Raw genomic sequence first — 13,324 nt, 5'->3', positions numbered from 1 at the left:
AGACTGAACCAATGCTGTTTTTTTGCATCTTGTAATATCTATAGATTTAAAAACTAGTTTTCTTATGCATAAATTTCTTCTGAAGATATTTGATGGGAAAAAGTAACATGGCTTTACTGAAAATCAAGTTCTATACAGAGAGATATACTATATTGTTATGGGAGGACTTAATATTTCAAAATAATCAAAACAACCCCAAAAATCTACCAATTAAAGCAATGCAAGAGAAAATTTTAACTGTATTTTTTAACAGAACGAAAGGCTAATTCTAACTTCACAGAAAAAAATGTTAAGAATTGCCACAAAAATATTATAAACGGAGAACAATGAGAAGACTTGCCCTACCAAATACATGAAAATCTACAGAATTAAAACAACGGGGGTGATTTTAGTGCAGGAGAAATAACAAATCAAAGTAATAGAACAGAGTCAAAAGAAATTCACGTGTATATGGTAATTCAGTCTATGATATAAAGGACATTTCATTTACTTCATGGGAAAAAGACAGGCTTTTCTACAAACGGCACTGGGAAAAGTGGCTGCCCATTTGGGATAAACAAATCTGACGTCATATAAAAAAATAAATTCCTGATGACTCAGAAATAGACTCCTGCCCCTCCCAAAATTAAAATATAAAAAAGTTAAAGTATAAGAGAATATTTTCATAGTATTGGGCTGGGGAATGTATTCCCCAGCAAGAATCAAAATATAGAATACATAGATTTGACTACATCTACTTTTATTTTATTATTATTTTTTTAATATTTTATTTATTTATTCATGAGAGTCAGAGAGAGAGAGAGACACAGAGGCAGAGGGAGAAGCAGGCTCCCCGCCTAGCAGGGAGCCCGATGCGGGACTCGATCCCAGGACCCTGGGATCATGACCTGAGCCGAAGGTAGACGCTTAACCATCTGAGCCACCCAGGTGCCCTACATCTACTTTTAAAAATTCAATAAGCAACAGACAAGTAACAGTCCAAGAGAATATATTTCCAACATATGTAACACAGAATATATTTCCAACATATATATATTAATATACAGGGTCTATCAGCATGCTAATAAATCAATTTTAAAAAAGTAAAATGACATACAGAAAAATGGGATAAGCAATAAAGGAATACAAATTACTAATAAACATATGAAATATCCTGAACCTCATAATTAACCAAGGAAATGCACCTTAGCACAATAACATCTTTTTTAATTGAGGATGCAACTAATAAAAATTTAAATAACTACAATATCCAGTATTGGCTAAAATGTAGTAAAATAAAAATATTAAATAGAGTAATATAAACTTGTAAAAACCTTTTTTTACAAAGCAATTTGGCACTATCAAAATGTCAAATGTGCACACCATACGACCTAGCAAACCCAATGCTAGGAATCTATTCTAAGGAAATATTCACATGTGTACAAAAGATGGACCTATAAGCACAGTTAATTCTATGTCAAGGACAGAAAATGTACAAGATTGGTCTGGAACATCCCATTATATCAGATAGCAAGCTATCAAAGACTGCTACAGCTATGTCCAAAAGACTCAGGAATCAACCTGAACAGGATGTCACTTGCCAAAGGTGTCACAATTTGAGCATCAATAACATACTCAAAGGACTAAAACACATCAAATAGGTTTTAAGTCCATGAGTTCAAACTGGTAACTCCCCCAAAATTGTTCACCTTTAGAGGATAAAAGGAAACTAATCCCTTACTTTGAAAACTGGTAAATATAAGGAAAGAATAAAGTATTTATCCTGTCCTTCCTCTGTGAATTATACTACTGGGTAACCAAATAGTAAATGGGGGAATATTTTCTTTATAGAACTATTCCAGTCACTATAATAAAAAAAGGAATGACTGGGGAGTGGGTGGGGGGAGGAATTACTGAATTGGAATATCACCATTTTGAAATCCTTAATAAATTAATAGACCTAGGCATTAAGCACAAATAGCTGGTAAAACAACAGAGAAATAACCAGACATTAGCCTCCTAACAGAACAAAACACTATCCTTGAAGTTGTTCTGCCACTCTCCCAAAAAACACACCTGACTCTGATCTACTATATCCAATTAGCAACTCAAAAAATACAAACGAGAGAGGAACATGTTAAACTACACAAGGATGAAATCAACAAAAGTCCCATTTCTTCAACAAATAAACTGATGAGACAAAAGAAAAAGAAAAAGAGGAATGAAAATAGATTGAGAGACTTAAAAGGGATACCTAAACTTAAATTTTAAAAAAAGCCAAAGTAAACTGAAGTATTAAAGGGTGTACACCTACTTGGGTATATGAAACTATACAGAAAAGTAAGGAAGTGTTCACCATAAAAGTATGGACATTAGAAAAACAGGCAAAGAACACAGCAATAGATGTGGCTTATAATAGATGGCTTTTTAAAAAAAGTCTCCTCTATCAGCAAAGGAATAAGTTCTTAAATGTGCCAATATTCATCTATCGAATTCAAATCACACTAAGAATATTATCTCTATGAAATACGGAGAGGTCACAGATTTATGTTGTATCAGAATTTATATAAGAAAAATAAAAAGAGCCATCTCCAGCAAGAGTACAGTAACAAAGTATGGGGGCCTTCATACAATTAAATATTCAACAATCGTGAAAAAAATAAGCACTGAGATTTGGCAAACTGTTAGAAATAATCTATTGAAATTGATTACAGGCATTACCTTATGACCCATTAATTTCACTCCAAGGTAGATCCCTAACAGAAACGTGTAAATGTATGTACCAAAATCCATATGAAAGAAGTCACAGCAGCATCATTCACATTAGCCAAAAGACAGAAACAACCTATGTGTCCATTAATTAATGAACAAAGAAAATGTGGGCTATCCATACAACAGACGATTATTCAGCCATAAAAAGAAATGAAGGGCTGATACATGCTATACCACGAATGAACAGTGAAAACATTATGCTAAATGGAAGAAGATATCACAAAAGACCATATATTTTACGATCCCTTTTACATGAAATATCCAGAATAGGCAAATCCACAGACAAAGAAAGCAGACCAGTGATTGCCAGGAGTTGGGAGTCAGGGAGGATTGGAGAATAACTGCCAATTGGTTCAGGGTTTCTTTTTTGAGGCACAAAAATGTTCTATAAATATACTGAAACTCTATAAATATACTAATATGTAGTGAAACTCTATAAATATATTGAAAATCAATGAATTAAATCAATAAATAGAATTAAGTCAGGCATTTTGACAGGTTTCCCCACAAAGTTATACATTTCAAACATATAAATATAATGGTACATGGAATGTACTTGCATAAGATAAACAAACAAAAGCCAGAATTATAATGTTACTTTTTCAATTTACAATGTTTCACTGTTGACTGGTTTCCACAGATCCATTAACTCTTTATCTCAATGAACACTTTAAAAAGGTCCATTAAGCAGAATTAAAGATCAAAGACACCAGTGTATGAACTGATAAACTAGAAATGGCAATGATTCTGTTGCTATGAAAGCAATTTAAAGCCAGAAGTGGAATAATTTATTACCATCATTCCTTAATTATCATAATATATAATTTGCTACAAAAATTTTAGTTTTAGCTACACATATCAGAATTTCTATTCAGTAGCTACAATAAAAAATTAAGTAGAGAGAAAGAGCATTGGGGCTCAACATCATTAACAAAGCAATAATAATGAGCTTTTAAATTACATAGTCATCCATGTGGCAAATTTTTTACCCGCAAATTGCCTTCCACAAGCAAGGTATCAAACACCCAAATAATTTAAGTAAGCATTCTGAACATGCATTGGTACATACCTAATCTTACTCATGATACTTGTTCAAAAATGTTTGCAGAATTAGATATTAGTATAAAAACATCTTTAGAGAAACAAAGTTAATGAGGGATATAATTGAAAAGGAGGCAAAATACAACCATAAATTCCTTACTTTACACTCAAGTAAGAGGCTCAATTAGGAGGCACAATACTGTCTTATATCATAGGTAATATATAAAGGACTACAGGAGAATTTTCAAAATTTTTATTGTAGGAAGTTTTGGGTTTTTTTGAGACAGGCTGATTATTGTTCCTACTATGTAAATCACGAGAGTGTAGGCAGGGAATAGTGGCATTCTGGTAACCAATCTAATTGTTCATAAAGGAATTTTTTAAAAGTTGCAAATAATACTTGCTTTCATACACCAATTCAAGTATTACATGTCATGTCTATATGACATACTATTTAGGAACATTAAACAAGCATACTGAATCCGACCTTATTAAAAATGACTGCACTGTTACTATGTGAGTGAGATATAGGATTTTTAGCATATAAAATCATATCTTATGAATAATAAGCACTTACAAAAAAGGGAAATAAACTTATAAAAGTCTGTATGCTTACCTGAACCACCCAGGGACTGTTGGCAAAGGCCATAATATCTCTCTCTTCCCAGAAAAAAGCAGAATCAGATCTTTTTATCATTTCAAACTTACTAAGAAGCTTCATAGCATAAACCTTCTGTGATGCCTTATGACGAACCTGTAGATTTATTAAAACACAAAAATAATTTTGTGAGAGAAAGGTGAACAACATATCATACTATAATTCTATTATTAAAGACTTCAGTTATAAAACAAAATGACCTTTAGCTAACTAATAAAAAGTAAAAGCATAACATCTTTAATGGAAAAAAAGAAGAGAAAATTCCCAACAGCCTAAATATTTCATGAAATACACAATACCTTTAAATGCTAGGTTCCATAAATTCATAAAGCTTCATTCCTCCATGTTAATTAAGCTAACCAATTTTAAGAACAAGGTATTGTTAAATGAGAAATTCTCAAGGTATGTACATGTATCGCTATCTGAACAGAACCTAATAAATTTAGATATCAAGGGATATTTGTGATTTTAAGTCATCTCTATTTCTTTCAAAGCATCCTACTTAAAAGGTTTTTTTATGTTAAGAAAAAAAACTACCACCAACATGATTATTTGAGCAATTCCTTTTTTTTTTTTTTAAAGATTTTATTTATTTATTTGTCAGAGAGAGACAGAGCGCCCGTACATGCAGTAGGAGTGGCAGGCTGAGGGAGAAGCAGGCTCCCCGCTGAGCAAGGAGCCCAACGCAGGACTCAATCCCAGGACCCTAGGATCATGACCTCAGCCAAAGGCAGATGCTTAACCAACTGAGCCACCCAAGCATCCCTACTTGATCAATTCTTATCTTCCTTATTAGATTATAACTTCCACAAGGGCAAAAACAGTATCTTTTTTTGACCATCATTTTAATCCTAAATATACCACAGCAAACTCTACCACAGAGCCAATAAATACCTAACAATTATAATTGTTAACATTTACTGAATAATTAATAATAAATACTGACTGCTAGCATTTATACTTGGGTATCTAATAGGATGTCCAAAACTGAACTCCAAATCATCACCCCTGAATTTATTCCTCCTACAGTCTTCCCCATTTTAGTAAATGGCATCTTCATCCTTCCAGTTAGTTGCTCTGGCTAAAAATCTTTGGCTCCTCTTTTTCTCTCACACAGCTCATCAAACTCACCAGCAAATCATGTCATTCCTACCTTCAAATAGTTTCAGAATCCAGTCATCTCTAACTACCTCCACTGATAACAACACCCTGATCTAAATCTTTTATGTCCATTACCTACAATAACCTAAACTGGTTTCCCCGCTGTCACTCCCACCCACCCACAGTCTGGTGATCCTTCAAAAACATAAACCATTTCCTGTCACTCCTGTTTTAAAACCCCAATAGTTTCTCATTTCATCTCCGCATGTGTTATTCTCTCTGCCTGGAATCAGCCCTTAAAGCAGGACCCAATCCCTCACTTCCTTCAGATCCCTGCTCAGATGTTACCTTCTAAGTGAGGCCTACTCTGATCAAGCTACTTCAGTTTTTCAATTTACAGCCACCCTCAGCTACCCACATATTCCCTATTCCATTCCTTCTTCCTTACTTTTGCTCCATTGCACTTATTACCATCTTATATCTTATTTTTTACTTTTATTTTATTATGTCTTGCACTAGAAATTAAGCCCAATGAAGGCAAGGATTTTTGTGTTTTGTTCACTGCTTAATACACGGTGCCTAGTAAAATGCCTGGCACATAATAACCTCTGAATAAATATTTGCTAAAAGAATGAATTTACTGAGTAGGTGCTTACTACAAAGTAGGCACAGTGTGTTTTCATAAATGTATTATTTAATCTTTGTAACAACCTTAATGAGGTTATTACTTCCCCATGTTACAAATGAGAAATTTGAGGCACAGAGAAATTAACTTGCTGAGGGTTATACAATGAGTAGAAATCAAGATTAAAAGATACAGTAGTCTGGGGCACCTGGGTGGTCAGTTGGTTGTGTCAGACTCTTGGTTTCAGCTCAGGTCATGACTTCTGGGTCGTGAGATAGAGCCCTGTGTCAAGCTCTGTGCTCAGCATAGAGTCTGCTTGAGATTCTCTCTCCTTCTCCCTCCCCCACCCCGTCCCTTCCTGTGCACTTGCTCGCTCTCTCTGATAAATAAAACCATTTTTAAAAAAATGAAGGTACAGTAGGCTGCATCCAGAATCCATGCTAGTAACCACTTATCTATGCCATTTCTACATATGTACAGCCACTATTAGGATGATTTCCCCAGAACAGGGCCAGATTACATTGGTCAGCACAGTCTTCCATTCAGTTACTGCTCTTTTTCACTCAGAAGTATGCCATTATTTGTACAACAAATTATATGGTCATCCTACTGAGGGTTGGATGAAAGAAGAGGCAACTGAGTTCCTGACAAAAATCTACAGAGATCTAAATGATCTAGCCTATAACCACCTTCCCAATTTAAATCTCGTCATTTTCTTTCCCTTGTTCATATTTCAACCATACTTACCACCTTCTTTCAGTTCCTCTAATATACCTTTCCTCAAGATCGTTACAGGTACTGGGAAGGTAACAGAAAATCCATCACAGTCCCTGACTTCACCTCTTCCCCAGAGACTAGCTCCTTCATTCAGCTGAAATATAAACTTCTCAAAGGAGTGATCACTCTATCCAAAGTAGGAACTCATTGTTCTCTACCTCAGAACTCCATTTGTTTTCCTAGCAGATACCATAACTTGTGATTTTTTTTATGTTGTTTCCTTGTATTTGTCTATCTCCCACATTAGAATATAAGTTCAACAAAGTTAGGGGTTACCCATGCCCATTTTATTCTCTATTATATCCTCAGTGTCAAATACAATGCCAGCACTGGCAATTAAAACAGATACTAAATATTTGATGAATGAATTAATGTCTGTGAAAAAAAATTTTTTTTCTATTAATTTGCTATTAATTTGCAGTTTTATGAAAAATCCAACAGGTAATATTTCTAGTTATCTCTCATCAAGTACTGTGCACGTTTAGAATCAGTACTTATATTGATGAAAATAAGGTAAACCAAAGGAATGCTCATGTCCTCCCCAGAGAAGATATGTAAGAACCATCATACTTTACAGATCAGATACTGTATAAAATGAAACAAAATTTTAGAAAAATCATACAATGCTGTACCTTTTTAATAGAGAGATTTTTCCTCCTAACAAACCCCAGTAAGAATAGTATTTGTTGTATGGACTTGAGCAAATCACTCACAGAAAAGACAGAAAAAGGTCTTAGCTTTAAACAATAAAGATATATACTCCAAATCATGCATCTTTGGCTATGATACAGAAACTGATACGAACTAGCCCTCACACTGTAAGCAACAATCAAAAGGGCAAAATATATGAAGCAACAGTTTTCAGGCCTGGTAAATTAGGCAGCACAAGACTATAATCCCTGAGAGGAGAAAAACTCACCAAGTCAACCCCCATAACTGCCCAGACACTCTGCTTGAAGGCAATATCCCAACAAGCATACAAGTGATCATCTAAGCTAAGTACAGTGGTCCTGCTGAATTGAGAAGGCAGAGATCAGAGTTCAAGAAAAATGAGGTAGCTGGATTATGCTGGGCAGAAAACAGGACCTTAAAGAGCTATGCAAAAGGTCTCTAGAAGTACCATATGAGTCCTTTGCCAAGGGCTGGAGTATCCAAAGACAAAGTACCCAGTTTACCAGGAATCAACTGCTCTGGGCTTGATAACAAAACAGAGACACTGGAGGTTAAATAACATTAGAACAACAATCAACTTCCAGCCAAACAAGAATGGAGAAACCTTGCTATTTCCTGAGCATTCAGGTAAGACAGCTTAGGACAAAGAACCATGCGCTAAAGCAAAGGTTCTAGTACTATCTAACAAAGCCTAGTAATGCCAATCCCTAAAAGATCAAAAGGGGAGCAGAGTTTGAGGTTCAGTCCTACCATTTAAAAGGACTGGGAAACAACTTGGTCTTTTTGCACAAAGTATAAAATTCAGTGTGCACAAGTTAAGCGTGATCATCAGGCAATTGGACAGATTATTAGAATGAAAATCAACACATCAAGGAAAAGTAACTAACAAAAAATCTCTATCATATATCTGTAAGGATCAGTATATATTTTAAAAATTACTTATTGGGGCACTTGGGTGGCTCAGTCGGTTAAGTGTCTGCCTTCGGCTCGGGTCATGATCCCAGGGTCCTGGGATGGAGTCCCGCACTGGGCTCCCTGCTCAGCGAGGAGCCTGCTTCTCCCTCTCCCCCTGCCACTGCCCCTGTTTGTGCTCTCTCTCTGTGTCAAATAACTAAATAAATGCTTAAAAAAATAATCTAGGCATTTAAAAAATAAATAAGTAAATAAAAAGTACTTATTAGGCACAAAAGTGTGACTCATCATCAAGAAAAAAAGCAGTCAATAGAAAACAATCCCCAAAACACTGACCTTAGCTAACAAACACTTTAAATATCTCTTACAAATATGTTGGAATAACTAAAGGAAAGTATGTTAAAGAAAAAAAGGAAAAAGTAGTCACAATGAGTGAATAGAGGAAAATATCAACAGAGAAATACAAACTGTAAAAAAGAAACTAGAATTTCTTTAACTGAAAAATAACAAAAATGAAAAATTCATTAGAAGGGCTTAATAAAGAATGGAGACAGAAGAGAAGTCTGTGAACCTGAAGACAAATCAATCTGGAGAATAAGGAGAAAAACAAATAAATGAAAATGAAACAATGACTCCAGGGCCTGAAAAGCAATTAAACAGTATAAAATATGGGTATATATAAATAGACTAAACACTCCAATTCATAAACAGAAATTATCAAAATTGATTAAAAAGGCAAAACCTAATCTCATATATTTTAAATATTAAGACCAAATAGATTGAAAATAAAAGGACTTTTAGAAAAAGATGTACCACACAAACAGCAAAGATAAGAAAACTGACAGAGCAATATTAGTAACAAATAAAGTAGACTTCAAAGCAAAGAAAAAAGGGGGGTAAATGCAGATAAAAGGAGTAAAATTCACCAGTAAGGCCTAAAAGTTCTAAATATGTATGCATCTAATAAATGAGCTTTAAAATTCATGAAACAAAAAATGACAGAACTAAAGACAGAAACAGACAAATCCATAGTTTTAGTTGGAAATTTTAACATTCCCCTCTCAGTATTTGATATAATAAGTAAACCAAATATCACTATGGATATAAAGAAAATACAGCCCAGAAGAAAAACTGCCTGATCAAGTAACAATTACAAAAGTTAATATATCAATAAGTTATATAACTTCTCATTTTAAAATATTTTAAATTTAAAATTTGAAGTGTTTTGATATGCTTTAATTTTACATAAAAAGAATTCTATATGCAAAGGGTCAAAGTTATGATAAGGGTCACAGATTATATCTATCTTTTATATTAAATTATGAAACTAGAATAACAATTCCTTTTATTTGTAGACATTTATAGAACGCTGAAAATAAACACATGTGAAAGCAATATGAAAACATGGGTGGTGGGCACAGAATTAGGAGATAAAGGATCCTCATCTGAAAACCAGAAATCCCTTCCACAACAGATAGACCAGATTTTTAACTGATTTGTATCGAACTAGCAAGTTGGCTCAAAGCAAATGCTCATTCCAGCAATGCTGTTAAATGTTATAAAAAAAATGATTAAAACATTATTAGAAAGAGGTTGCTAAGGTACTACTTCTTCCATATTTTTGCCACTCTTCAAATCTACATTTATTCTAAGAACAAATCAGACTTTGAATGTTTCCTTATTTCATTACAAAAGCAATCCATAAAACATTAAGGGTCAGTCAATTACTTTATACTGTAATATTATTTACCCTTGACTCATGTCATGACAACAGTTTTAAAAATTCTGTAAAGCACAGCTATGAACAAAAACTAAAAGATGTTTGCCAGCTGACAGAAAACAGTTAAATATTTATTTATTTTTAATTATTTTTTTTTTGAGAGAGAGAGAGAGCGCAAGTGCAAGTGGGGGGTGAGCGGGGTAAGAGGGAGAGAGAGAGAGAATCTTAAGCAGGCTCCACACCTAGCACGGAGCCTGACATGGGGCTCAATCTCACGGCCCTGAGATCATGACCTGAGCCGAAATCAAGAGTTGGATGCTTAACCGAGTTACCCAGGCGCCTCTATTTTTAATCTTTTATATCTGAATTAACTAAACAAAAACAAACCTACAACAAAAAGACCATTCAAATACACAAAAAAGTCCAGTATAAGTATATTTCTCTGAACATGAGAAACATGCTTAATCACTTTACTTTGACTGATTCTTTATGCAACATTACTTCTCTCTCTGCACTTCCACAGCACTTACAACAATCTAATATTATAATTAGTTGTATACATGTCTGCTTCATAAGCTCCTTTAGGCAGAGTATAAATTTTCATTTTTGGGGATGCCCTGTGGTTGGCAAAATGCTGAATATCCAATTCAACAAAATTATGACTATGTCTATATGAGAGCTATAAAATTTTTAATAAATAAAGACTATTTTGCCTAAATGCTCTATGTAATGAGGCCTGAATTTCATTTAAACTATTGGGATAGGACACTTAACTGGCTCATAACACAAAAGTCAGGAACTACCAGCTTATAGTCTTTGACTTGATCTACAGAACAAACATTAAGAGGCAATAGTTGTATTCATGCCAAACATCTACCTCATACTTTTAAAATTCATTAGCACTATACAAAGTACTACAATAAAGCACTTACTTTAGAAAAGCTGGTTTCCATTGATCTTCCTTCTGAGGATGTATCTTTCTGAATGATTCTATTATAATCTCCCTCAGCATCTCTGTACACTCCCCTTTGTTCCTCCTCTATTCAATATGGATGGATAAACAGTCAGATATAGGAGCTATTCATTACCATACTGTACAGAGTACTGCTTAAAAGCATGGATTTAGATGTCAATAAACCTTTGCAAAAATCTTAGCCGTTCATGAACTATGGGGCCAACTTACTTAACCCTTCTAAGTTTCAGGACGTCATCTATGTAAGAATCTCACAGAACTGTTGCAAAGATAAAATGAGACTATGACTATAAATACTCGCACACAGAATATACTCGATGAAAATGTTAGCTAACACCACCATGGACAAATAGAACTTAGTTCATTCTATCATGAACCTTTACGTGTGTTTCCCTTATGTCACTACACTGAGTATGTGACAGACAAAAAAGCTGCTCCTATTCTCTAAATGATATTCTACCCCCAGCATATATATATAACACACAAAAAGGGTCTAAGGGTTAACAGTGGCTTTATCTGAAATGACAGAATTCTGGGTGATTTCTATGTTCTTATATTTGCTTAATTTTATTTTCTATAGCAAATATGTACTTCTTAAAAAAATTTTTTAAGCAGATGAAACTTCCCTAAGTGTAGCTAGAGAAAAGACATGCTTGGAAAATCCTAAAATGGACCTAGATCTCATAGAACATTTATGGACAAAAAATTTTCAAAAATTATTCTAACCAAAATGCCCCATTTGAGATTTTCAAATTTGTCTTTTAGTATCAAAAATTACAATAGATTATTTTTATAAGATCCAGTTTGACAGACTGAAGCAATTAATGTGTGCTGCTAAGGTTTTCACTAAAAATGTCTGGTTGTGGCAGCCAAGACTGGATGAGGAAATACAGGAATTACAAAAGCATGGAGGGAAGGAGATAATTCTTGCAACTCAGAAATAACTCTGTAACCAGTGAAGAGCCTGTTTTACTCCAAAAAAGGAATTAAAAATTTGAGTTGACATGACAAGTGTTAGAAAATCATTTCCCCTATACTCTTTCCTTCTGGTTGATTCTACTTTAAAAGCTTAGTTTAAACCAATTAAATTAAAAGCAAGCCAGTGGGAAAGGAAAAAAAGAACAAGATCCTCATTTCATATCTGACTTGAGTCTGTCACAGAGCCTGTATCTTTTTTGCACATTCGATCCCAGGAAACATCTGAGCCCAGGGATTACGAGGAATCACAATCAATTCACTTCAATAAAAACTTTCTATGTTTCAGGTTCTGTGTTGTACAGGATATAAAAAGACAAGAAAAATCCAATCACAGATATGATCTGGCTGCACACACACATCACTTACCAATGTCTACAGTTGGCACTGACAAATCCCTACATAGTGAGGGCTCTCCCTTTCTCCTTGCAGCTCTACAGATATTCCTCCTAAACTGTGTACTTAACTAAAGATAATCTCCCCAGATTGGCAAACTATTTTCAGATAAGCAGCTATGACCCCTGATGGGAATGCCAAAAGTATTCTAAAGAAAGACATGGTTCCTACTCTCAAAAAATTTACAATATAAAAGGATTCAAAGAAATATACACATAAACTACAGTATAAGAAATAATATGGTAAGTTACATAAATGTATTAAATTAAAACATGCAGTGGAAAGATCACTCTCAGATAAAGGGTAGAAAGGAGAATAATAAGAAAAAGTTTTCCTTTAAAATGAACACAGAGAGAAAGTGAAACATGATTGAAGAAACAGTCAAGAAAACAAAGAGCATTCTCAGAATGAGTAGCCTGCCCAGAATGAATAGTATAAACGAAAATAAGGGTTAAAAGATAAAATTGGTGACATCTTTTAAAAAGGGCCTAGAAGGCCAGGATGAAGACTTTGTGCTTCATTTAGTAGTTAAGGGAGCCATGAATTGCAAATGAGAGATACAATGAATATATTTTAAAAAGTTCAAATTGGCAGCAGTTTATATTAGGCAGATAGATCTGTATTTCCCATCCTTTATATATTGAGATATAGACAGATGGGGAAATAAGGAAAACAGAAAACATGTTAGAAAAGTCCCTAACTGATTCTATTATATACCCACAC

General features: G+C 34.2%; 1 protein-coding gene across 1 annotated transcript in view; it reads right to left on the bottom strand.

The window, feature by feature from the left end:
- Nucleotides 1–13,324, bottom strand: part of ROCK2 (Rho associated coiled-coil containing protein kinase 2) — a 143,195-nt gene that overhangs the window by 60,104 nt on the left and 69,767 nt on the right. Inside the window, exon 4 of the mRNA XM_045884098.3 lies at nucleotides 4,409–4,546. Coding sequence (XP_045740054.1) covers nucleotides 4,409–4,546 — 138 coding nt within the window. The remainder of the gene's footprint in view (nucleotides 1–4,408; nucleotides 4,547–13,324) is intronic.

Source organism: Mirounga angustirostris, unplaced genomic scaffold (genome assembly GCF_029215605.1).
Source record: "Mirounga angustirostris isolate CCGP_5_RB_7025 unplaced genomic scaffold, mMirAng1.0.hap1 SCAF_10, whole genome shotgun sequence".
NCBI classification, from domain to species: Eukaryota; Metazoa; Chordata; class Mammalia; order Carnivora; family Phocidae; genus Mirounga; species Mirounga angustirostris.
Note: the sequence above shows the minus strand (reverse complement) of the source record. Positions and strands in the feature narration are given on the sequence as shown.